Here is a 25,477-nt window from a genome sequence, read left to right as displayed (position 1 = left end):
ATCACTATAAAGTTCCCTCTCAGAACTGCTTTTGTAGCATCTCATAGTTTTTGATATATTGTGTTTTCATTTTCATTTGTTTCAAGATATTTTTTGATTTCCCTTTTGATTTCTTCTTTGACTCACTGGTTGTTCAGGGGAGTGTTGTTTAGTTTCCATGTATTTGTAGATTTTCCAGCTTTCTTCTTGTAGTTGATTTCTAGTTTCATATCATTGTAATTGGAAAAGGTACTTGGTATGATTTCAGTCTTCTTAAATTTGCTAAGACTTGTTTTGTGTCCTATCATATGATCTATCCTGGACAACATTCCTTGTGCCCTTGAGAAGAATGTGTAGTATGCTGCCATTGGATGGAATGTTCTAAATATGTCTGTTAGGTCCATTTGGTCTAAAGTATGTTTCAATTCCAACGTTTCCTTGTTGATTTTCTTTCTGTATGATCTATCCATGTTGAAAGTGGGGTATTGAAGTCTCCTACTATTATTATATTGTTGTCTGTTTATCCCTTCAGATCTATTAGTATTTGCTCAATGTATTTAGGTGCTCCTATGGTGGGTGCGTATACATTTACAATTGTTATATCATCTTGATGAATCGACCCCTTTATCATTATATAATGACTTTCTTTGCCTCTCATTGTCATTTTTGGCTTAAAGTATATTTTGTCTGCTATGAGTATGGATACCCCCACTTTCTTTTGTTTTCTATTTGCATGGAATACCTTTTTCAGTCCCTTCAGTTTGAGCCTGTGTGTGTCCTTAAAGCTGAAGTGAGTCTCTTGTAGGCAGCATATGGTTGGGTTTTGGTTTTTTATCTATCCAGCCAGTCTATCCCTTTTGATTGGTGAATTTGGCCCATTTAAATTTAGAGTAATTATTGATATTTAAGGGCTTACTAATGCCATCTTATTGATTGCTTTTTGGTTGTTTTGTATTTCCATCATTTCTTTTTCCCTCTGCTTTTGCCTACCTTTGTAAATGGTAATTTTCCTTAGTGGTGTGCTCTGTTTCCCCCTTTTCTGTCTTTTGTAAATCTACTCTCGATTTTTGCTTTGTGGCTACCATGAGACTTACATAAAACATCTCATAGATAAAACTGTCCATTTTATGCTGATAGCCACTTATCTTCAATTGCTTACAAAGGCTCCATCATTTTATCCTCCCTTTTATAATTTTTATGTCACAATTTACCTCTTTTTATATTGTGTATCCATTAATTAACAAATTATTATAGTTCTAGTTATTTTTAATACTTTTGTCCTTTAACCTTTATACTACAGGTAAGTGATTAACACACCACCTTATTAGAGTATCAGAGTATTCTGAATTTGACTGTATACTTACCTTTACCAGTGTGTTATATATTTTCTTATGTTTTCATGTTACTAATTAGCATCCTATCATTTCAGCTTGAAGAACTCTTTTTAGCATTTCTTGAAAGGCAGGTCTAGTGGTAATGAACTCCTTCAGCTTTTGTTTGTTTGTTTGGCAAAGTCTCCATCTCTCCTCATTTCTGAAAGACAGCTTTGCTGGGTAAAGTATTCTTGGCTGGCAGTTTTTTTCTTTCAGTACTTCTTTGAATATATCATTGTATTCTCTCCTGGCCTGCAAGGTTTCTGCTGAGAAATCCCCTGATAGCCTTACTGGAGTTCCCTTATATGTGAGGAATTTTTTTCTCTTGCTGCTTTTAAATTTTTCTCTTTTTCTTTGATTTGAGACAGTTTTATTATAATGTGTCTTGGAGAAGATTGTTTGGGTTGAAATTTGGGGTGACCTGTTAGATTCATGAACTTGGATATCCAAATCTCTCCCCAGATTTAGGAAGTTCTCAGCTGTTATTTCTTTAAATAAGCTTTTTTCCCCTTTTCCCATCTGTTCTTCTTCTGGGACTCCAATAATGCACAGGTTGTTTGTTTTAATGCTATCCTGTAATTCACATAGGCTTTCTTCACTCTTTTTCCTTCTTTTTTCTTTTTGCCCCTCTGACTGGATGATTTCCAATGACTTGTCTTCTATCTAGTTCACTAATTCTTTCTTCTGCTTTGTTGAATCTGTCTATTAAATTTTTCAGTTTAGTCATAATCTTCAACTCTACAATATCTGGGCTTTTTTTAATGGTTTCTATTTCTTTGTTGAACTTCTCATTTTTTTCATTTGTTCAGAAAAAGGAAGTGATTTGGAAGGAGATAAATTTTATTTTGAACACATTGAATTTGAGGTGTATATGGGATAGCAAAGTATAGATGTCCAGTAGGCAATTGGAAGCACAAGTCTGGAATTCTGGAGAGTTTTCTCCAGAGAGGTGGGAGCTGGAGGTATCAATTGCGGAGTTTTCTGCTTAGAGGTGGTGGTTGAAACCAGGGGTCAACTATAGCCCACAGACCAAATCAAACCCACAACCTGTTTTGTACTTTTTGTGAGCTAAAAACAGTTTTTACATTAAATGTTTATATAAGTATTTACATAATTGCTTTGATTTGCCTCTTGGCCCACAAAGCCAAAAATATTTATTCTCTGACCTTTAAGAAAAAGTCTGCCAACCCCCAGCTGAAACCATGAGAACAGAGGTGCTCACGGTGTGAGTGGTGTTGAGGGAAGCACATCATGAGTAATGAATAAAACAGACAAAAGAAAAACCATAGTAAAGTAGCAATGGAGATCAAGGAAGGAGAGTGCTTTAAAAAAGACAACTAGGGCCGGTCCTGTGGCTTAGCGGTTAAGTGCACGCACTCAGCTACTGGCGGCCCGGGTTCGGATCCCGGGCGCGCACCAACGCACTGCTTCTCCAGCCATGCTGAGGCCGCATCCCACATACAGCAACTAGAAGGATGTGCAACTATGACATACAACTATCTATTGGGGCTTTGGGGAAAAAAAGGAGGATTGGCAATAGATGTTAGCTCAGAGCCAGTCTTCCTCAGCAAAAAGGGGAGGATTAGCATGGATGTTAGCTCAGAGCTGATCTTCCTCACAAAATAAAATAAAATAAAATAATAAAAAAGACAACTAGGCCAAAGTGCCAAGTGCTCTATGAAAAATGATAACTGCCATCTGAGTTTGGCAGCTAGGAGACTCTTAGTGGTTGTTAGGTTGGCAACCAAATAGAGTAGTGGAAGCAGAAGTCGTATTGTAAGGGATTAACAACTGAGTAGGTGATGAGTAGGTGGGGAGCACATGTAGACTATTCTTTGAAGAAGTTTAATGTTGGGATGGATAGGCATAGAGTGATATCTGGAATGAAAGACCGAGAAGGTGGTTTTAGATTGGAGGAGCTCTGAGTTTGTTATATGATGAGGGGTAGGAGATATAGAAAGAAAAACTGATGAGACAAATGATATAATTGTTGGAGCAAGGCCTGGCAGAGGTGCTCTGGGGTAGGAGCCAGGGTGCCCGTCAGAGGAGACTGTTGGCAAGGAAGAGGACAATTCTTCCTCAGCCATGGCAAGAAGAAGTCAGGGAGAGGCAGACAGACTTTCTGGTGATGAAGGTGCTCCCATAGCATAGGAGGAAAATATTTTTTATCTTGAAAACTTGGACATTTGGAAGCTAAAACAGTAAGCTGAGGGTTATCCCGGCTGGGAAGTCATCCCGAGAAAGACAGTGTGTAAGTGCAAGGTGGCAGTCAGAACATAGTGACATGGCTAGCTATGTGGTTCTGGCTTTGCAGAGAGGTGACTGAGACCAGACCAAGGTGGTCTTGGAGAATGAGAATGGCTTGAGGAGCTAGAAGCCAAGCTGAAGACAGAGTGACTTTGGTGGAAGGAAGAGAACTGAAAGAACCAGAGGTTATACTCAGAAAAAGAGGATTTCCAAGTTTTAAATCTTGAAAATGAAACTTTGATTGAGTGAAGAAGTCATCAAACGTGTGATTAAACGTGGGAGGCTGAATAAGAGTAGAGATGGAGATTACTGAAATCGAAAGGAACAGTTATATGGTCTCATCTATTCCTCATTACAAACCTAGGAAATAGAAGACGAAGAAGCTGAGGCACTGACAGGTTATGTAGCCAGTCCAAAGTCATGCATCTAGGATATGGCAGAGTTGAGACTTGAACCCAGATCTGTGACTCCAATATCCAGTTGACCATGTCATGGAACAGACGTGGTCCTTTTCTGTCACTGGGGATAGAGTAAAAAAGACGGCATGGAGAGAGAAGGACAATGTCCTGCAGGCGAAGGCAAGTTAAGGCAGAATTAAGCAGGAAGTTAGTTTGAACAGTGGAAAAGGAATAAAGAGGGTTTCATCTGTATGAAGCAGGTTCTTAAATTAGGGACTTAATTTTTTTCTATCTATTTCTGGGCCACATTTAACTAAAGTGGTTCTTTGGAGATTATTAACATGTAGCACATAACAATTTGCAGAGCACTTTCACTTCATCTCTCAGTACCTTCATGACAGTCTCTGAGGGTAGCTATTATTATTATGCTCATTTTACTGAGAAGAAACAGAAGCTCAAAGACTATGAGTTACCCATGATCACACAGGAAGTAACAGATACAGGTGTGTGGTCCAAATATTGTTTTCCTTTGTTTAGCCATCTCAGTGAAGGTAGAATTTACTGCCTCCCGCCATCCCTCTGGAGTTGAAGAAATCTCTAGTTCCAGCACCTCAAGCCTGAGGTGACTGAGACTAGAAGAGGTAGTCGGGGAGAATGAGGAGCTCCGTGTGCCTGAAACCATATCCTTGGAGAGAACTATTGAGAATCTTACAAAGTGGCAGAAATATAGAGATAACAAGCATAGCCTGTACCTTCAAATAACTCATCAGTGGAGGAGAAAGAATTGTTTTTAAAATTACAATCCAATGTCCTACTTTCTCTTCTATCCTGGTGCATGCTGTATTGTGGAAGCCTACAGGAGAAGCAACTACTACTGCATTGGGCGTTTAAGGCCAGCTTCTGAAGGAAGAGCTTCCTGATGGATACGGAAGCAACTGAGTTAGGGCAGAGCAGATGGGAACAGCATGCACAGCGGCACAGAAGGGAGCCTGTTGGCCTGTCTGGTGAACTTTGCAGCATGCTTGGAAAGTGGTGTCATTGTTAAGGAACCAGGTCATGGAGCCTTGTGTGGCAAGCTCAGAGCATCGGCCTATATGCAGAGGGCAGTGGAGAAAAGCATTAAGGAGTTTTGAGTGATGATGAGTTTTTGATGATTAGGTTTGTATTCTGAGCAGTCTTTCCATAGAGAGGCAAGACTAAGCACAGGAAAATCAGATAGGAGGCTGTCCCAGTGGGCCAGGTGAGAGATGCCAGCTTGAGCCCCAGGAGGAAGGCTACAGAGGAGGAAATCTACTTGAGAACATCCTTGTACATATATTTTGGAGTACTTATGCTATTGGGGTTGCTGAATCATAGAGGATGCACCTGTTTACTAGATACTGCCCAATTGCTCTCTCAAAAGGCTGGCCAATTTATATCGGCGATGTTCTTTTGATCACCCCAACTATTTTCCATTCTGTCTTCCTATAATGCTATTTCATATAAACTGCCCCACGAAGGAGATCATATTCTCCAATTGTGGATAAAGAAAATCAAAAGCTTCATTTTAAGCATGTGATTTCCCATGTAACCGCAGGGCTCCCTTCTGCCTTCTCTCCCACTGTGCCTGAGCTCCTCGGCAGATTGAAAGGTGTGTTTCTTTCTTGTTATCAGTCCCAGACCATAAATCTAGGTATGCAATAAATATTGCCTCTCTTTATTGTTTTTCTAAATCAACTTAATTTCAATTCTGCACCCCATCTTGGCAGTGTTGGGGAAATTCTATCTGAGTCATTCTTGCAGTTCCTGCCTCCCTGAGGCTAGGAACTAGGTCTTGGAACCTTCCACAGTGTCAGACATCTAAGGGAGTCCCATCTGGTTATCGATTGTCTATAGTATGTAAGTTGCCACTAAGCCATTCATTGTCCCCAGTCCATTGCTGCATCTGTGGGAAGCTGAGGAGATCTGCCAGACAGCTGGGAGTCCTAATGTTTCTGGATGAACCAGGGAGGAGGGGCCATTCCACTCTGCGGAATCACCAGCTTCTAAGGGCATCACTAGGAAGCAGGGTACAGGGACCCACAGTCCTCTCTCTCCTCCCTCTATCAGGCTATATACCTCCCCTGAGGCAGTGTAGTGCAGAGTGGGCTTCACTTTGGTGGTGTATAGGGAGAAAGGGGAAAATACAAGAAAAAAAATACAACCTTCAGCCTATGGCACCTAAAGGGATGAGCTGATTAGCTGCTGAGTGGGTTTATTAAAATGATACAATATCAGACTAAAGCAATATTAGAGCTATGGTCAAAAAAAATAATTTGAAAATGCCAACATCCATTCTAACTTTAAAACACCTAAATGGGGCCTCAGCCTCACAATCATGTACTCATGGGCCATCTCCCATGTGATGTTGACACTTTTGCTCCTAGGACGGAGACCCTCTTCTTAGGCCTGTGTGGTAGGTAGAATAATTCCTCCCACCCCCAAAGACGTCCATGTCCTGATCCTCAGAACTGGTGAATATGTTATATTACATATCAAAGGGTAACTAAGGTTTGCAGACAGAAGTAAGGTTGCTAATCAGCTGACTGAGATGGGGAGAGTCTCCTGGATTATTTGGGTGGGCCAATGTCATCACAAGGGTCCTTATAAGTGGAAGAGGGAGGTAGAGTAAAAGAACCAGAGAGACAGCAGTCTGAGAAGGACTCAGCCTGGTACTGTCAGCTTTGAAGATTGAAGAAGGGATCATGAGTCAAGGAATGCCGGCAGTGTTTAGAAGCTGGAAAAGGCAAAGAAACAGATTTTTCCCTAGAGCCTCCAGAAGGAATGTATTCCTGCCAACACCTTGATTTTAGTCCAGTGGGACTCATTTCAGACTTCTGACCTCCGGAACTGTAAGATAATAAATTTGTGTTGTTTTAAGCCACTGTTGTTTTAAGTGCAATGTTTAAGTTCATCATAATTTGTTACGGCAGCAATAGGGAATGAATACAGCCTGAAAGAGGACAATAATGCTTTTTAATTTCCTACCATTGTTTCCATTGTAACTGTTTTCATCCTAGGGCTCAAGGGTAGCACTGGGCATGGCTGCTTTCATGTTTGCTCCTATGCCTAGGGTGGTGAAGGGTGGGGTTAGAACTAATGGCCAACCTCTGGCCCTGGCCACATGGGCTCCTAGAAATCAATGTCCTCCTCTCGCCCTCCAATCCATCTAAAAGCCAAGTCTTCACTAGAGACGACTGCTGACAGCTGCTGGATCTACAAAAACAGGTCGTCCTTTCAGGCACATGGCAGGACTGCACTTCCCGTCACCACTGAAGTTAGGTGTGGCCATGTGGCTTGCCTTGGCCAATAAAGCTTTAGGAAACAGTGTGCAATTCATATCGTTTTCATTCCACTGCTGCAGTGACCACCAGAGAACATGCTGAGATAGAGCCACCATCAGCCTGGGTCCTTGAGTGACTACAGTAAGTGAAACCCTGGCCAACCCATGTTGCACATGTAATGCGAGCGGGAAATAAGGTTCTATTTGGTTAACCCTCTGAGGTTTGGGGATTTTTTTGTTATCACAGCATAGCCTAGTCTAGCCTGCATTGACAAACCTGGATCTCATCAGGAGCTCTCTCTTCTAGTCAACCTCTTTACTCATGTGGTCACAGAGATGGAGCCTGAGCCTTCCTCACTTCAGGCACAAACTTGTGCAACATGGACTCTGGCCCCAGCCTCATGCTCTTTGCCCTCACCTGACTCCGACTAACCTCTGCCTTCCCACGGTCTACTCTGGGATATTGTATCAGTGAGGATGCTTTTGGCTGCAAGTAAAACAAGTAAGTGATAGGGATTTTTTTTACCTCACTTCATAAATCCAGAGTGGTCCCAGGGTTTATTCAGGAGCACAAAGACTTCATCAAGGACTCCAGACTTTTTCTATCCTTCAAGTTTGCTAAGCATGTTGACGTTAGTCCTCAGGTTTCTCACATCATAGCTGTAAGATGGCTGCTTCATACAACCATGTCCAAAGACAAGAAACTAGGGGGGGAACACTCCTCATCTGTTTCTCTTTTTAAGACAGGTAACCCTTTCCCTGAAGCCCTCCAGCTGATTTCCCCTTATGCATCATGGTCCAGAACTCAGCCATCACACATGGCTACTCCTACCTGCAAGGGAGGCTGGGAAAGTGAGTACCTGGCATTTCCAACCTCTGTTGTGGGAGAAAGGCTCTTCCAGTGAGAAAGAAGGGGAGCGTTATGGCTGTCAGGCAGACAACCAACAAAGTCTGCCAGCACCACCATCTGCCCAAGCTTCAGCCTGCTTCTCCTTGGGAGCATCTTCAAGTGGACACGCACTCCCTCCTGCACCAGCTGTGACACTTGGATTCGCTCTGAGTCGTGAGTTTGCTGCTTCTGCTCCTTCCCACACTCCTGGCAAGATGACCTCCTGGGTTCTGGCACAGCTGAAACATGAAATGGAGTGTGACTTGTGGCTGAAATACCACTTGAAGGTTTCATGTCAGTCCTCAGAGAATGTTGATTCCTCTAACTTTTGTGTTTGTTGCAGGGGGTGGCATTCCTTAAGGCAGGCAAGAAAAATAAGGTTAGCTTCAGGAGTTTTCCTACACACTTAGATGCAAAGGAGTTTTCAAGTGCCATGCAAAGCTTTGGTGAAGCGCTTGCTTTCTACATGTCTGGTAGCAACAGGGGGTAGATGGAAGAAGTGAAGGCCATACCGCTTGTAAGAAACTTGCTTCTCAGACCTAGCCTGGACAGAAAATTCCAGGCAGAAACTTGCTGGTCTCTTTCTCCCTCCAGCTCCTCCTGGGGGCTGTAGTGGTGGTGCTTCTTCAAGAATAAATGTGCCCTATTGGAGGCCAGTGTGTCAGGAAGCCCTAGGAGGCAGGACACAGACTAGGAAAGGAGAGAGACCTCAACATTTTCTTTTTGGTCAGAAACAGGCACAAATGTAACCCAAGCAGAGGAGCCCAGCCACCTGGCCCCTGGGGCTTGTGCAAGATAAAGAGAAGGCTTTCTCCATGAGAGTCTTTACTAAGTGGCTCCGTTCCAACTCCCAGGGTGTGTGAATGGCCAGGTGGCAGGGTAGCTAGGGGAGTTGGAGGTAAAAGGGTGGAGAGCAGGACAACTGTTTCTTTGGAGGCCACCTAGCTCAGCCAATGAGTACGTTTCACGTCAAGCCAGCATTTGAATCCTGGCCCTGCCACTTATTTTCTGTGTGATCCTATCTGAACCTCACTTTCCTCTCCTGCAGAATAATAATCCCTGTCCATAGCAGCATTATTCACAATAGCCAAAAGGCGGAAACAACCCAAATGTCCATCGATGGATGAATGGATAAATAAAATGTGGTATATCCATACAAGGGAATAGTATTCAGCTTTAAAAGGGGGGAGAATCCTGTCACATGCTACAACATGAATGAACCTTGAAGACATTATGCTAAGGGAAATAAACCAGTCACAAAAGGACAAATACTCTATGATTCCACTTATATGAGGTACCTAGAGTAGTCAAATGCACAGAAACAGAAAGTAGAATGGTGGTTGCCAGGGGCTGGGGGAGAGGGGAATGAGAACTAGTGTTTAGTGAGTGTGGAGTTTCAGTTGAGGAAGATGAAAAGAGTTCTGGAGATGGATGGTGGTGATGGTTGCACAGACTTGTGAATATACTTAATGCCACGGGACTGGACACTTAAAAATGATTAAGATGGTAAACTTTAAGCTATGTGTATTTTGCTACAATTTTTAAAAATTGCATGCCAGCAACCAAAGTAAAAGCACTTATATTAAAATAATGTGTCTAAATTAAATGACTCAAAACAAAGAGTCTGATTCCATGTGGACATACAGTTCTTACTCCACCCCATAATTGTGGGGGGAGAAGGCTAAGAATCAGACACAAAATGTAATAAATAGTATATTCTTCCTGATATTTATAATTATTCAAAATAATCTAGAACTTGAAAGTTTCCAAAAAGCAGCTTCAGAGCCATCATTCCATTTTATCCTTTCAATATGTGAAATGATTTGGGATTTTGAGGTTAAATGTGATATTCTATACAGGAAGAATACATTGCCTATCATAAAAATGTATCTATGATTCCTCGTCCAAAAGATGGTTAAAATGGTAAGTTTTATGTTACATATATTTTACTACAACTTTTAAAATGAGAAAAAATAACAATAATGCCTGCCTGGCTTCTCTCTCCAGGGAGCTGGGGGGCTTAGGGAGATAATGGACAGGAAAGCCCTGGATAAGACCCCTTAGAGAAAGGAAGGAGTATTCCTTTTTGGAAGCCCCAATCTCAAAAAGGTTTAGTCCATCCTTTGTGAGGTCTCATACCAGTTAGCTTGAACCTCACACATACATTTAATACTTTGGCACCAAAAGCTTTTGGCCTATCCTAAAGGCCAACTTCTCTTTCAGAGATCCAGCAGAATTGCTGAAGACCCCACTCTGGCCTCAGTAGTCATGGCAGGGCTGCCCCATCCTGCTGGGCCAGAAGGGAGGAGAGGCTGCTGACCATTGGGCCCAGACCAAGGGCTTTCCCTTTTTTTTCTTTATTAACTAAACAACACCTTCTCTTTCTTCCTGGCAACACTCTGCAGCTCTCTGCTGGTTCCCTATGTGCCCCCAACCCTGGCCTTGTAGTCTCCATCTGGGGCTGAGGCCCTTGAATTTCGGTGGCTCCAGTGATGCTTTCTGCTTTCTCTCTGCACCTCATACTTGCTGAGCATCCCCCTACCCCAACCCCGGAGGCAGCCAGTGTTCCTGACACTTTCACATTCGTTATTATCTCACAGAGAAGGTCAGGAGGGTTAATTATTGGTGTCAACATTATGAACCTTGTTACTACTCTTAAAGATAATATTCATTAACAGCTGTATTTTGAAATTCTCATTGCCTCAACACTAGTGGTTTTCCACTCTTGCTACACATTACAATTACCTAGAGAGCTCTTGCAAACCACCCATACCAGACACCCTCCTTAGCCTAATTAAATGAGAAGCAAAGTGCAGTCGTTACCCTCCATCAGGGGTAATTACCTCTCCATGTCTTTGTATGCAGTGGGTACCAGTCCTTGACACACAAAAAGAATCAGCAGAAGAGCTTGGTCAATATCCAGCCCCATCCCTCCCATCCTGAGGAAGGCCTGACAATTGTAGTATCCTTTTAAATTTTCAAGAAGTTGTTTCTTCCTGTACTCTACTTCCATCTCCACCCCCATTCTTTCTACAAGCCCATTTTTCTCAAGTCACCATTTCTCAAAATATACTCTGTAGTGATAGTGGGGGAGTTGTGGGAAACAGGGGAGTTAGTGACTGTGGTTGGCTGATAATGGCTCCCAAAGATCTGTCTGGTCCTAGACCCTGGAACCTGTGAATGTTATCTCATTTAGAAATAGGGTCTTTATAGATGTAATTAAGTTAAAGATCTTGAGATGAGGAAACTATCCTGGATTGTCTGGGTGGGCCCTAAATGCCAACACAAGTGTCTTCATAAGAGAGAGACCGAGGAAGACTAGACACACAGAAGAAGGGGAGGCCATATGAAGATGGAAGCAGAGATTGGAATGATACGGTCAGGCATGCCGACCAGCAGCCACCAGAAGCTGGAAAAGGCAAAGAATGGATTCTCCCCTAGAGCCTCTGGAGGGAATGTCACCCTGTCAACACCTTGATTTTGGACTTCTGGCCTTCAGAACTGTGAGAGAATAAATTTCTGTTGTTTTAAGCCATCCAGTTTGTGGTAATTTGTTATGGCAGCCTTAGGAAGCCAATACGGTGACTAAATGAGTTTGGTGACTCTTGTCTTTATAGCAGAACTTCCCCGAAACTTTCCGATGCTAACGGGCACTGTTTCCCACACACAGGCCCTGGACAAGTGCTCCCAGAACACGCCTTATGCTAGGTCACATGCTAACCAGCAGCTATGACCCAAACTCACAGCATTGCAGGTCATATGCGTGCAAGACCGTTATGCATGAGAGAGTTATATCCATACATATGTGTACATCATGTATCTACCCTTTCAGAACCTACTATCCATTCATTTATGAACTCATTCAATAAATATTTCTGAGCACCGACTATGTGTCAGAAACTATTCAAAGCATTGGGGATATAGTGATTAAAAAAACCAAAATCATATCTCTTGTGAAAAGTTATTCTAATGGAGTAATCAGTCAATAAACAAATAAGCAAATAAACAGCAGGCTGTGATGAATGCCATGAAGAATATAAAGTGCGCTAAAGGGATAGAGAGGGATGGGGGCTACTTTGCAGTGAGTGTCAGAGAAGGCCAGGCATTTCACCAGATTTGCCTAAATTAATCTCATGTAATCCTCTCAACAACCAACTCATCCTTGTCATGTGAAGTAGGTAATATCTCCACTTTGCAGATGGGGAAAATGAGGCTCAGAGAAGTGAAGTGATTTGCCCAAATCATATAGCTATTAAGTGGCCAATATAAGATTGAAACCCTGGCCTGTCAGACACCAAACAAAGCCCATTTACTACTACCATGCTACAGGGTTCCTGTGCTCGGCTGGACTCCCATTGAGATCCTCCAGAGCCCGTCTTGGCCTTTCTATTCCTGTTTAGTGATTCCCAGTGGAATGAATAGTTCCGAAGGTGAGAAGGCTGGAGGCAGGAGATCAGATAGCAAAGGGTACTACTTCTAGTCAGAGACTTGCCCTGCAGAATTACTTCAACCTATTTCTATGTTTGGAAGGTAGGCAGAGGTACCGAAACTTCCTGCTTCCTCCCTTGGGTCTTCTCACCTCTCCTTTCTGTCCTGCCCCATCACCTGGGGCCCTCAGGGCAGAGCTACAGGGTCCAGCTAAAGGGACTTTTTATGCCTTCATGGTTCTGAGCTGCACTTCTGAATCTGGATGGTGGATAGGACTCTGGCAGAGACCAGCCAGGCAGTGGAAACTCGGGGTATGCTTGCAACGGCATGTGACCCAGTTTGGCTAGAATGTAAGATGCACAAAGCAGAGTGGAGAACTAGGCTGGGCAGGAGGCTGGGGCCAGATCATGGAAGGTCTTGAAGGCCAGGCCAGGCGAACAGCCTCCATTCTCTGGGCTGGTGTTTGCCAAAGTGTGTCCTGCAGACAACATGTGTTTTGGGATAATAATAGCGGTAACAGGAAGGGGTGTTATGTGAGAAACTAAAGGTTCCTTGTCAATAAGTTGGAGTTCAGAGGCCAAATGGATCCCTTTTATGCCAGACTTCCCAGACCTGACATGAGGGCGGAGGGCCAGCCGAGGGGCCACAGTGGATGCCATCCTCACAGCAAAGATGGATGGAGACCCACTGGAGGCAGACTGGGCTGGGCATGGCCAATCAGTGCTGTGGATTCCGGCTCTAAATCACCTTCTCTCTCCCCTCCGTGCCACCCCTGCTACCCCACTTCAGCTAACACTCTCTCTCCCTCTAACTTGTCTCCTTGCAGCTACCTGCCCACAGACTATCTCCCCTCTTCCAATCTTTCCCTAACCTCACCACCTCCATCCTCCTCACCCATCCCATCCTGTGCATCTTTGTACGCAAGCGTTTCTCTAGCTATACTATAAGCTACAGTAATTTATAAATACTCTGGATAGTGATGTGAAAGACAGCTATTCACTAGCAAATATGCCAAAAACTCATCTGCGTTCCACAGAAGGTTTGTCCTAAGCCATCCTCCAAAAAATCTAGAATTTTTCAAAATATCGTTTGCTTTTTTTCTTTTCCTTTCTTTTCTTTTCTTTTTTTTTTAGACCCAGACAGGCTCAGGTTTGAGCTTTACCACATTGTTGGTTTCCATGGTAACCACCCCTAGTTCTGCACTCCTGCCCTTCATCTTCTGTCCTGGTGCCCAACTGTGGAATGCATGAGGCACTCCCTTGTTCCAGGAAGAGGCCCTGCTGTGGTTTCCGCCCCAGCCCCTGCACTGGCTCAGCCACTCTGGAACCATGGCTGGGGATTTGTATAGTGAACAGCACACCCCTTCGCCAGGGCCAGCCTCAGGCTCCTCTGCTCCTTTTAAAGTCACATAGTGGCCTTTTCAAACCCAAAACAATACAGCAGGGTGGTGAAGAGTGTAGGCTTTGAAGCCAGACTGTTTGATTTGAAATCCAGGCTCTGTCACTTATTAGCTGTTTAACCGTGGGCAAGTTACTTAACCTTTTTGAGTGTGTTTCCTCATCTTTAAACTAGGAATAAAAATAGAACCTACCTCAAAGGCTTGTTATGAGGATATGTATGTGTGAAGTGCTTCAAACAGCACCTGGCACACAGTGAGTGCTACGTAATGTTCCGGATTACTATTACTGCTGGTGCTGCCGCGTGTCAGGTTACCGACAGGCATTTTGGCTGAGTCAGCAGTTACTGCAGTATTCTTCAAGTGAGGACCATGTGGGCATCACAGGGAAAGTATGTTTTCAGTTGGGTGTCTCCTCAAGCTCCTTTTAAGTCCTGACCCACAGAAGCAATGCCCAGCTTCTAGGCCCAGTCCGTTCCACACCCACAGCTCAGAGTAGACAGCCCACTCAGCTGGGGTTTGCATCTGGAAGGGACCTCCCACCCCAATTACTCATGAAGTCTTGGGCACTGAACTCAAACTGGCATTCAGGCCCCACAGCCAAAGGCGTCAGCACTTTAACTAATTCTGCAACTCAGACAGGGCCGAGGCTTAGGCTTTCCAGTTTAGGGTGTGTGGTACCTCAATGCAAATAAAACTGCCCCCGTGGGTGTGCCCAGTCCCGGGAGGACCTCAGCAGCCACAGTGAGGAGGTTAGCTAACAATTCACGTGCCAGGCATCGTTCTGAGTACCTTTACATATACAGCATACTGACCCTTGTCATTTGGAAAGAGAAAACAAGGCACAGAGAGGTGAAATAACCTGCACAACGTCACACAGCTAATAAACGGCAGAGCCAGGAATCCAATCCAGACAGCCTGCTCCAGAGTCCGTGTTCTTACCTTGGGGCCAGCTCGGCTCTGGCTGGACAAGCACCCATGCCTGTGTCTGTGCAGATGACTTAGTGACTAGTTGGAGAAATATGGGCTCGAGGCTAATAGGAGGTGGGCCCTGGGTCATGGCTGCCCTGCAAAGGACACGTGGACAAAGCCTCCAAGGCCAACACCACACTCTGTTGGGATTTAGGAAGTTCATTTGGCTGGCTGAGGAATTTTTCCAGAAGGCCAGAGAGTGTAGGCAGGTAGAGTCTAGACCAGAGTCAGGCCCATCATCAAGGGGTCTTATGCAGAGTCCCAGGAGGGCAGCTTAAAGCACAACTGGGAACCCTCCAAGGTAAGGACCCAGAGAGGGACACTACTCAGCAGCTTCTGCTGAAAGGAGTACTTTGGGGTGGGCACCATGGTTTCCAGGCTGTGTCTTTTCCTCTTCATGGGAGCCCAGCAGCAGCCAAGAACCCCGGCCCAGACCACCTGCTCCTCAGGGACATCAGCCTTCCTGGCAGGGCCCACCTGGCTTTGCAGACCCACTGCCATTTGGGAAAAAGAACTCCAGGCTCTCAGCTGGTGACACCCTCTGAAGGACACAAGCCCCAATCCCTTCTATTCAGCCAGTCTGAGCCAAGGATGGAGTCGCCCTGAGAACCTCAGACACAACCTATATTCCTTGAGGGGCCCTGAGTGGCTTGGAGAAGGAGCACGTGGGCTGCTAATGCCTTCCACCTGGTGAGCAGGCAGCACTTCGCTTCCTGGTTCAAAAGGCTGCAGGGCAATTTGGGAGGAACTCAAGTCTGAGAGGTTGGAGCTAGCCAGACAATGAGAAAGGAGAGAAGCCCAGGAATACAGAAGCGAAGTGAGGCTGGCGGGGAGTAGAGGAGGCAACTGAGCTGTGGGAGGAAGCAGTGCTTCCTGGGGATGAGGCCAGAGGCCACGGCCAGGGAGCGTTTGTTCCCAGGCAGCCTTGGCCCCACCTTCTTCTCACAAGGCCTCCAAGTGGGTCCTGGGAATAGCATCTGACACCAAACCCATCCTGCGTGAGAGAGATTCTTTCAGTAACTTTTAACTTGATATAATTTCAAACTGACAGAAAACTTGCAAGAATAATACAAAGAACTCCCTTGTACTCTTTCCCCATAGCACCAATTATTAGCATGGTGCTCCGTTTGCTTTCTCCTCTGTGCATCCCCTCTTGCTCTGCATATTCGTTTTCCAAGTCATGTGGAAGTCAGTCGTGACAGTCCTTTACCCCTAAATACCTCAATGTGTATTTCCTACAAACAAAGACATCCTCTTACATTGTCAAAGTTGGCAAAATAGCATGGATATAAGGTTTTTATCTAATCCCCAGGCCATATTCAAATTTCATCAATTGTTCCAGTTTTTTAGCTCAATTTTATTTTCCTTTTTGATGGCTTTTTAATCATACAGCTAATACATGAATACAGACTCCATGTAAAACATTACAGATAAGGCCAAAGTAGTCCTCTTTGAACACCACCCTCGATCCCAGTCCCTCTAACCTTAAAAGGTGTCGTGGTGTAACGGGTAAGAGCATGAAATCTCTGCCACTTGCTGGCTGTGTGGCTTTGAGCGAGTTCCTTAATCTTTCTGTGTTTCTGTCATCTGTAAAATGAGGATGATAATAGTAAGGATGTCACAGTTCCTACATAGTTGTCCAATAGTAAATGAATTCATCCCAATAAAGCTTTTAGAATACTGCCTGACACATAGTTAAGTAATCAATAAACGTCACCTGTTCACTGTGGGAGTGATTGGGACTCAAGAACCCATCAAGGTCACGCTTCCATACTCGGATTTTTGCGCCTCGATAATGTTGCCACCTGCACCTCTGGAGAGTCTGGACAGGCCTGAGCTGAGATGGAGTCCCAGGTACAAGGGGAATGGGAACAGCTGCACGCTGATCACAGAGATGGGGAATTTTCCACGCCAGGCCTTCAGGAGCTGGACCTGTGATGGAATGGAGGCTTCTGGGAGCACCACAGATTCTCCTGGGGGCGTGCAAAAGGGGTCTGGCGCTCTGCAGATTTTTGCTTGGTCCTCCAGGCCCCTTATCCTGGAAATTATGACATTTCTTCTCCCTGGTAAGTGGGGAGGAGCAGGGCGAGAAGAATGCAGATGCGGTAAGGTTTACCAAAGCCCCCTGTATGGCACAAGCCCCGCTGGGTGAGCACCTACCCTCCCACAAGATGTGAGGCCACGTGGTGAGTAAGGTGTGGCTCCTGAAAGAACCAGTCCTTGGGGGGCAGGGGTCTCAGCCCCAGCGATCAGTATAGCAGATTAGAAAGCAGCCTGGACAGGAGTCTTGTCACAGACCCTACTGGCTGACTAGCCTGAGACAAGTCACTTCACTTCTCCGAACTCCCATCTTCATTCTGCAAAATGGGTATGGTGACCTCTGCCTCCCTGGGTGGCTGAAAGGTTTAAAAGAGATCATGTGTATGAAAGTAAGGGCTTGCTGAATGGAAGCTATTTTCGTTTAATAGTTCCCAGGTGCTGCTGGGGACAGGATGGCACGAAGGTCATTGTGCTTGGTGGAAGGGCTTAGATCCTGAACTACTCTCCAGCCCCCTCTACCCTCCTGCTCTCACATGTACCTTCTGTTCCAACCAGACTTACTGCCCCTGGGCTGACAAGCTCTTGCCTTGGTATCTGCTGTTCCCGGCCTGAATTGCCTTGTCTCCCTTTGCCGCCTGACAAATGGAGCAACTTCCTCCTTCCCTGGTCCCAAAAAGAATGAGCGCCCCCATAGCTTGGGGACTCACCCTCATGCGCCTGGACTGCCTAGGCCCCAGCCCATGGCCCCAGCACTTAGAACGAGCTTGCTTCCCACTCCCTGAGTAGGGCTCAGAGCTGCAGAAGAGGGGAAGCGGAGAGGGCGGTCTCCAGGCCCTGGGCCTCACTGTGACTTAAGCCCTCCTTCTCTTGGGAAATTCAGGGCCAGCAGAAGGAAGCCCAGAGTCCCAGCACTCTCTAGGGTAGACCCATACCCCTTCCTGGGGCTAGGACTCTTCTCAATTTTGTGTAAGAAAGGCTCTGCCCCAGCTTAGGCCACTGCCTGAGCCCCATAGGAAGCTGCTCCCCTGACAGCCTGGGGCTGGCAGCTGAGTCCAGGGACTTATAGAGCAGGGCTCCAAGGTGCATTCTGAGGAGCTTTGAGAGGCTATGAGGCAGCAGACACTGAGAGGGAGGAGGGGGAAACGGCCCCCTTCCCTGGCTGGCCTGACAGACAGCTGTGGAGGCCCTCCTTCCTGTGAGGGACTAGGCCCAGGGCTCAGACCTCTGAGCCTCCCATCTCCCCAAACCACAGCCTAGAGGTGTGAAAGAAATTAAAAAAAAACAGGGGAGGGGTAGCAGAGAAGAGACAGGTGCACATTTCACACCTTGACCACAGGTGGGGCCCGAAGTAGCTTCACTCTGACTAACTTCCTCCTCAAGCTTCCCCACTGGCTGCTTGGGAGGGCAGAAGCAGGAGTGCGCATCTACCAGAACTCAGAGTGCAGGCCTCTGGCTAGGTGGGTCTCCCCAAGGGCTGGGCCTGCTTCTGACCTGGTCTGGGGGCTGCTTGGGACAAGAGAGGACCAAATTAGAGGGCCAGACAAGGGCTTGCCTTGGCACCATGACACAGGCATCTTCCAAGGCATCTGAGCTGTGAAAGACAGCAGAAGCCCAGCGCAGATCTGCCATTCTGAGGCCTGGGAGGGGTTGGTTTGGAAAGTTACAGGAAGGGGAGGAAACTGCTGCTCACTGGGCACCTCCCCTGTGCCAGACACTTTCCACATGTATCACTTGAAGTCCACAGAGCAACCCTATCACATGTAGCCCTACTTTTCAGACGAGGAAACCGAGGCAGAGAGGTAAAATGATTTGCCTGAGATTACACAGCTGGGCAGCCAGAGGATTAGGCCAGGACTGGCCAAACACTCCCAGCTAAGGCAAGGGGCAGCCTTTCTGGAGGACCTGCCATCTGGCCAGGTCCACAGCTGCATGCCCCACAAGGCAGCACACTCTATCCCGGGGGTCCCCTGACATGAAAGGCTCTTGGTGACTCGAGGTTTGTAGCCAATATCCCTCGCCCTCAGCATTCTCCACTGTGCTCCCAAGTGTTGGGCCCTGTGCTAGGGGCCTTACAGCCTTGGTTATCTCAGTTCATCTCATAACAACCCTGCTGGGAGACCAGCTCAAAATGGTCATGTCATTTGTCCAAGGTCACACACCTCGAACAGGGTGTAGTCAGGGCTAGTTCAGCGTTCAAGGTTAGCGTTCTTCCCACCCCATCACAGCCACACCAGGAGCAGTGAGAGCAGCCTGCCCCACAGCCCAGGCTGGCCTATCAGGATATGGCCCAACTCAGAAAGGAAAGCTCTGCACCTTTCCAAAGCTCTTGCCCAACCTTCTCTCATTTCTCCTTCCCAGCCACCCGGGAAGGTGGGGATCACTGTCCCCATGTGACAAGTGAAGAGACTGGGGCACAGGAAGGAGACCAGGGGTCCCTAGACATAAAAATTTCACATGGGCCAGTAATATTCCAACATATATTTGGAGGACCCGCACTGGGGTTGTCAACTTCTGCCAGCACAAGATATTTCTAAAACTATCAGCTATTTTCATCATCATTTCATAAAGAAAAGATCCTGCCAATACCAAAAAGAGGATGAAGGACATAACTGCAGAATATAAGACCCTCCTTTAAGTTGAACAAATAGAGCTTTTCGTTGTCCTCATTTCTCTCAAGTGTAGAAGCCCAGTGAACAGAAACTCTTCATGGACCAGCATCAGGATACCGTGGGCCTGGCTCCCACCCTGCTTCCTCACCCCGCAGGCAGTCACTTGCCAAGTCCTACCCATCCTAACTGCCGTGGCTTCTGGAATCCTCCCAGTCCCTTCCACTTACACTGCTTCTGACCTCCTCCAGGCCCTTAGTTCCCTTTGGCCTGGACCTTGCAGGTGACAAGCTGTTTACAGCAAGGATAGTCACACCTTCTGCCCACAGAAGGCAGGGAAGGGCCTCACTGCCTCGAAAGCATTTGTCTTGTCAATAAGTGTGAAGTGAATTCAGGCCTCAGCCTGGGGGCTCTGGTGAAGCACTCTGGCTGAAAACTAGACCCCAAGGCCATGGGCTAGCATCGCCTCTGTCTCTCTCTCTCTCTCTCCTTTTCATCTTGAGGGAGAGAGGGAAAGAGGAAACTGCTTGGGAGAAGCAAGTTAGGGGCTACCTTTCCCCACTGATAATGAGAAGAAGGTGACAGGGAGATAGAGAGAAGAGGGCAGAGGGGAAAGCTGAGGGCACGGTGGGGAGAGGAACTGTGACAGTGCAGCAGCCATAAAGGGACTGATTTGCTCTACAAACACTGCTTACAGCCTTTTCTTAATCGGGAGGCCACCATGTGCTCTTCCCTAACGCTATTCCCCTTCTTCTCGCCCCAGAAGCCACTGCTTTCATGAATTTGTGGTGTCTCCAGTGCCCATTTTAAGCGTCTACAAAAAACAGCTGTATCCAAAACAAAATGGTATTGTTTTTTGTGTGTGGTTTTTAGAATTTACATAAGTGGTGTCAAACTATACACAGTTTTCTGTAACTTGCCTATTCCACCATGTGATCATTGGCTTTTCTAGATGGATCTATATTAAAATATATAGCTTTGGTTCATTTGTTTTCAACTGCATGAATGTATCATAGTTTATCCATTTAAAAAAAATGAAGGCAGTGTGATGAGTGGTAAAAGGAGAGTCAGAGAGACGGGGTTCGAGCTCAGCGCCCACCCTTGCTTTGCTCCATCTAGTGAAGGCCTTTCCCCTTTCTGGCTTTGCCGTGGGGTAGCCCCTACCTCACAAGGGAGCTGTGTGGTGGCAACGAGGCAGGGGCAGAGAAAGGAAAGCACCTAGAGCAACATCTAGGACATGGCAGGTTCATTACCAGGAGTCCCCTTTCCTTGCCCCTGTTGATTAGCGGGGAGGGACAGTAAGAAAGGACTAGATTTACTGTGACGGATTTCTTTAAAATATTTTGATGTTTTAAGAATGTTAATCTCCTTTACAGACTTAACACGTTTAGCGATCCAGTCTACAATCATGCAAAGATCATCTCCAGCCCAGGACAGATGAGCACAAGTTCCAATTTCTTAAGCATTGACTGTACCAAGGGCAGGAGAAGCAGTTGTTTCCCTGGCAGCAGGACTGCCCTTCACTCCCAGCTGCTCTGCTTCTCCTTCAAACCTCCCCCCTAAAACGACCTGCCCCTGCCCAGACACACCCTGCCCTTCCCTAGGCCCCACCCTTTCTGGTCCCAGGCTTGTGGCCAGATCCTCCAGAGCAGCTTTCCCCCAGCCAGGGGCATGGTGGGATTGGAACCCCGTGGCCTTGGGTCTAGAGGTCTGGTGTAGATAACCCCATGGATGAGGCTGCTGCCGAGAACCGCGTGAAACCCTCACTTCCTCTGTGTAGTGTAAGTTCCCAACCACAAGCACCAAAGCAGAGGGGCAGGCAGCACGCAGCCCGGCGGCTAGAGCACCAACCCAGCCATGGTCCCTGAGGTAAGTGCTGCTGCCCAGCCACGCCAGACCACAGCTTGGAGTGGAGAGCGCAGGACACTAAGGGGACGTCAGGGCTGGCCCACAAGCCAGGGCCAGCAGAGGGTTAAGTAGAGAATGCAGGGATTGTGTAGAAGGAGCACTGCATGGGGAACTGGGAACCCACCTTGGCCACTGACTTGTAAATGACCATGGGCGAGTCCCCTCCCCTCTCTGGCTTTGGTGCCTCATCAGCAAAGTGCCTGCCGTAGAGGCTCACCCCGACAGCCTCCAAGGCTCCCTTCAGCTCTGACTTGAAAGTTTGACTCTTCCATGCTGGACTGAATTGACACTGGGGTGGCCTGCAGCTCTGGGGTGGTTTGCAGGGGAAGGGGTAAGGAATATTTCTGCTAGAGCTTGGTGGGGAGCCCCCAGTGGGTAGGAGGCCGTGAGGTAGGGGAGGGGAAGAACAGAAGGAGAAAGCATGTGTTGGAGGGGCCCATGGTGATTCATAGAGGGGCCCCAGGGGGGCCAGGAAGTTGGAGGTCCCCGGACAAGGGCTGAGGAGGGAAGAGGAGGGCCGGTGACTGGGAGAGGGGACTGTGGGGAGGCACCTGAGGAGGAAAGTGGTGGAACTAGGCATGGCCGGGAACTGAAGACGGCAGCCAAGCTGTGAAGGAAGAGCAAGGAGAGAGAGGAGAGCGGTGGGGAGGGCTTTTGGCACAGGAGGGAAGCTCTTCCTTTGGCCCACAATCCTGGGGCCAATGAGATGGCCCAGAAAGGTGTGAGAGAAGCAGCCTTTGAGGAGGGACGTTACCATCCCTTCGCCCAGTCTGGGCAGATGGCGTTCGGGAGGCGTGGCCTTGGAAGAAAGGCGGGGACACTCACAGGGTATGACCCCGGCTGGGCCTTGGGCCTGCCTTACAGAGGAGCAGCTCAGAGAAAGGCTCATCAGACTAAATCTCGAAGTGTAAGGCCTTTATACGGTCCATGCCCTCCCTCCCTCCCTCTGCAGATCAGCGAACATCAAGTGTTCCAAGACACTGAGCTTGCCTTCCTCCTGGAAAACTGCAGCTCTTCCTATGACTACTTAGGAGAAAACGAGAGCGACTCCTGCTGTGCCTCCCCACCCTGCCCACAGGACTTCAGCCTGAACTTTGACCGGGCCTTCCTGCCTGCCCTCTATGGCCTCCTGTTTGTGCTGGGGCTGCTGGGCAATGGGGCAGTGGCAGCTGTGCTGCTGAGCCAGCGGGCGGCCCTGAGCAGCACTGACACCTTCCTGCTCCACCTGGCCGTGGCTGATGCACTGCTGGTGCTGACCCTCCCGCTCTGGGCAGTGGATGCTGCTGTCCAGTGGGTCTTCGGCTCTGGCCTCTGCAAAGTGGCAGGTGCCCTCTTCAACATCAACTTCTATGCAGGGGCCCTCCTGCTGGCCTGCATCAGCTTTGACCGGTACCTGAGCATAGTGCATGCCACCCAGCTCTACCGCCGGGGGCCACCAACCCGCGTGGCCCTCACTTGTGTAGTTGTCTGGGGACTCTGTCTGCTCTTTGCCCTCCCAGACTTCATCTTCCTGTCAGCCCACCGTGACGAGCGCCTCAATGCCACCCACTGCCAGTACGACTTCCCGCAGGTGGGTCGCACAGCTCTGCGTGTACTGCAGCTGGTTGCTGGTTTCCTGCTGCCCCTGCTGGTCATGGCCTACTGCTATGCCCGCATCCTGGCTGTGCTGCTGGTCTCCAGGGGCCAGCGGCGTCTGCGAGCCATGCGGCTAGTGGTGGTGGTAGTTGTGGCCTTTGCCCTCTGCTGGACCCCCTACCACCTGGTGGTGCTGGTGGACACCCTCATGGACCTGGGGGCCTTGGCTCGCAACTGTGGCCGAGAAAGCCACGTGGATGTGGCCAAGTCTGTCACCTCAGGCCTGGGCTATATGCACTGCTGCCTCAACCCGCTGCTCTATGCCTTTGTGGGTGTCAAGTTCCGAGAGCGTATGTGGATGCTACTTATGCGCCTGGGCCGCCCTGACCAGAGAGGGCATCAGCGGCAGCCACCGTCTTCCCGCCGGGATTCATCCTGGTCTGAGACTACAGAGGCTTCCTACTCAGGCTTGTGAGGCTAGGATGGGGGCCATGCAGCCTGACTCCCCCCACATTCCAGGTTCCTCCCTCCCTCTCCCCAAAGCCTTGCTCCCCAGACACCCACTCCTGGGATTCCCTGGCAGCCCCAGCACTGCCCAGTCTCCCAGGGAGTCACCCTCTTGGCTCTGGGGTCTGCGCCATTGCTGCTCCTTAGCTGCCAAGCCCCATTCTGCCACTTCAGGGGTGGCTACCTTCAGGACCTTCTTACCTCAGCTGCCCGGAGCCCCCCTGCCCTTCTAATGCAGTAATGGCCTTCCCCATATGCAGGGAGCAGAAGGCAAACAGCATAGCAGAAGCTGCCCCTATGGCGCCTTGGCCCAAGCCTCCAGCTCAGCAGTGACTGTGGCTGTGGTCCCCAAGACCTCTGTATTTGCTCATGTTTATTTTTACATCTAAAATTCTGCTTAAAACTTTTCAATAAACAAGATAATCAGGATCGGGGTGTGTTCGTAGTGTATCATTACAGCCAGCCCTGCCCAGGCTCCGGGGATGCACTTCCTGCTTCTCCCAGCCTGGCCTGGGATCTGTGCCAACCAATGCCACCTGTCTTGATGTCTATGTCTAGCCTCCTCTCTGCCCTCCTGGGCATGCCTGTAGCTCACAGGGAAGCACTCAGGTACATGAGTGTAGGATAAGCAGTCAGTCAACTGGCTGGCTGGACACTGTCGAGGCATAATTTGGGGAAGGGGCCTTCAGCCATAAATAAGACAGTCGCTGCACTCCAGAAGCTTAGGCCAGCAGGGAAGATGTGGTGAGAAGTAATGATACCAAGCAGTCTATGCCACGAGGCAAATGTGTGGCACAGAGACAGTGAAGCTGGGGCTCAGGGCCCTGTGGCTGGAGCCATTTGGGAAGGCTTTCTGAAGACACAAATGAGCAGACCTTAAAGGGCAAGTAGTACTTCCAAGGACAAAGCAAAGGAAAGATGGTACTTGCAGGCAGAAGGGAGGGCAGTCGCAAAGGTGGGAAGGCTGAAAACAGCAATGCTTAGTGGAGGAACTATAAGTGGTCCCAACCAGCTAGAGTTAAGGATTTAGGTAGAGAAAGGGTTGAAAATAAGACTCCAAGTTAGTTTGGGATCAGGCGATGGTATCCTAGAGACCAGTTAGAAAGCCGTAGTGGTTAGCCAGGTGAGAAGTGATGCAGGCTCTTACTAGGGAAATGGCAGTGAGATTGAAGAAAAGCAACGAGATTGGATGACTTGCCCGACAGTCATTAGCACACAGGCCACCGGGAGGCACGGGTCAGCTGTAGGGAGCATTTTCCATTCTCCTATGGCTAAAGCTGGGGTGGAAGTGAGTGGAGGAAATGACCAGGGCTCCCCAGAAAGGCAAGTGACAGGGTTACTGACTTAAGGCAGAGGGCTGGACCCTCCCTTTGCAGGGGTGGAACCGCTGCACCGTCAGTTCCCCCAAATTAAGTCACCAATGTGCCACGATCCAGTTTCACAGGTCAGCTGGGCCTTTGCTGAGACTCCAGATACGGCTGGAGGTGGGAGTCGGGAGGGACCTGAGGATTTAGCTGGGGAAGCTCGTACTACCCTGTGCACATACCCAATCCCTCAGACTTGTGGTTAGGCTTCAGTTTGTGGCCACTATAAAAGAACACTCTAAACATCTGCAAAATGAAGGAAGGATGGAAGGAAGGAAAATGACAGAATAACACATCCTGCCTACAAAAAGTATCAGTGATGCTAGACTAGAAAAGATGTTTGTGGCAGACTGCATAATGGGTCCCCAAAGATGTCCATACTCTAAACCCCAGAACTTGTGAATGTTACATTACATGGCAAAACAGAATTGAGGTTGCTACTCAGCTGACCTTAAAATAGGAAGATTCTCTTGGATTACCCAGGTGGGCCCAAT

At 47.8% G+C, this 25,477-nt stretch overlaps 1 protein-coding gene across 1 annotated transcript; it reads left to right on the top strand.

Annotated features, from left to right (window-relative positions):
* The first annotated feature begins 21,350 nt into the window (after positions 1-21,350).
* On the top strand, positions 21,351-23,748 carry CXCR3 (C-X-C motif chemokine receptor 3). Its single transcript, XM_058535228.1, has 2 exons — positions 21,351-21,498; positions 22,490-23,748. Exons 1-2 carry the CDS (start codon positions 21,487-21,489, stop codon positions 23,585-23,587), a joined length of 1,110 nt encoding a protein of 369 aa, XP_058391211.1. The 5' UTR covers positions 21,351-21,486; the 3' UTR covers positions 23,588-23,748.
* The last annotated feature ends 1,729 nt before the right edge of the window (positions 23,749-25,477 follow it).

Source organism: Diceros bicornis, chromosome X, assembly GCF_020826845.1.
Source record: "Diceros bicornis minor isolate mBicDic1 chromosome X, mDicBic1.mat.cur, whole genome shotgun sequence".
In the NCBI taxonomy this organism is placed as follows: domain Eukaryota; kingdom Metazoa; phylum Chordata; class Mammalia; order Perissodactyla; family Rhinocerotidae; genus Diceros; species Diceros bicornis.
The sequence above is the reverse complement of the archived record's forward strand: the minus strand, read 5'-3'. Positions and strand labels throughout refer to the sequence as shown.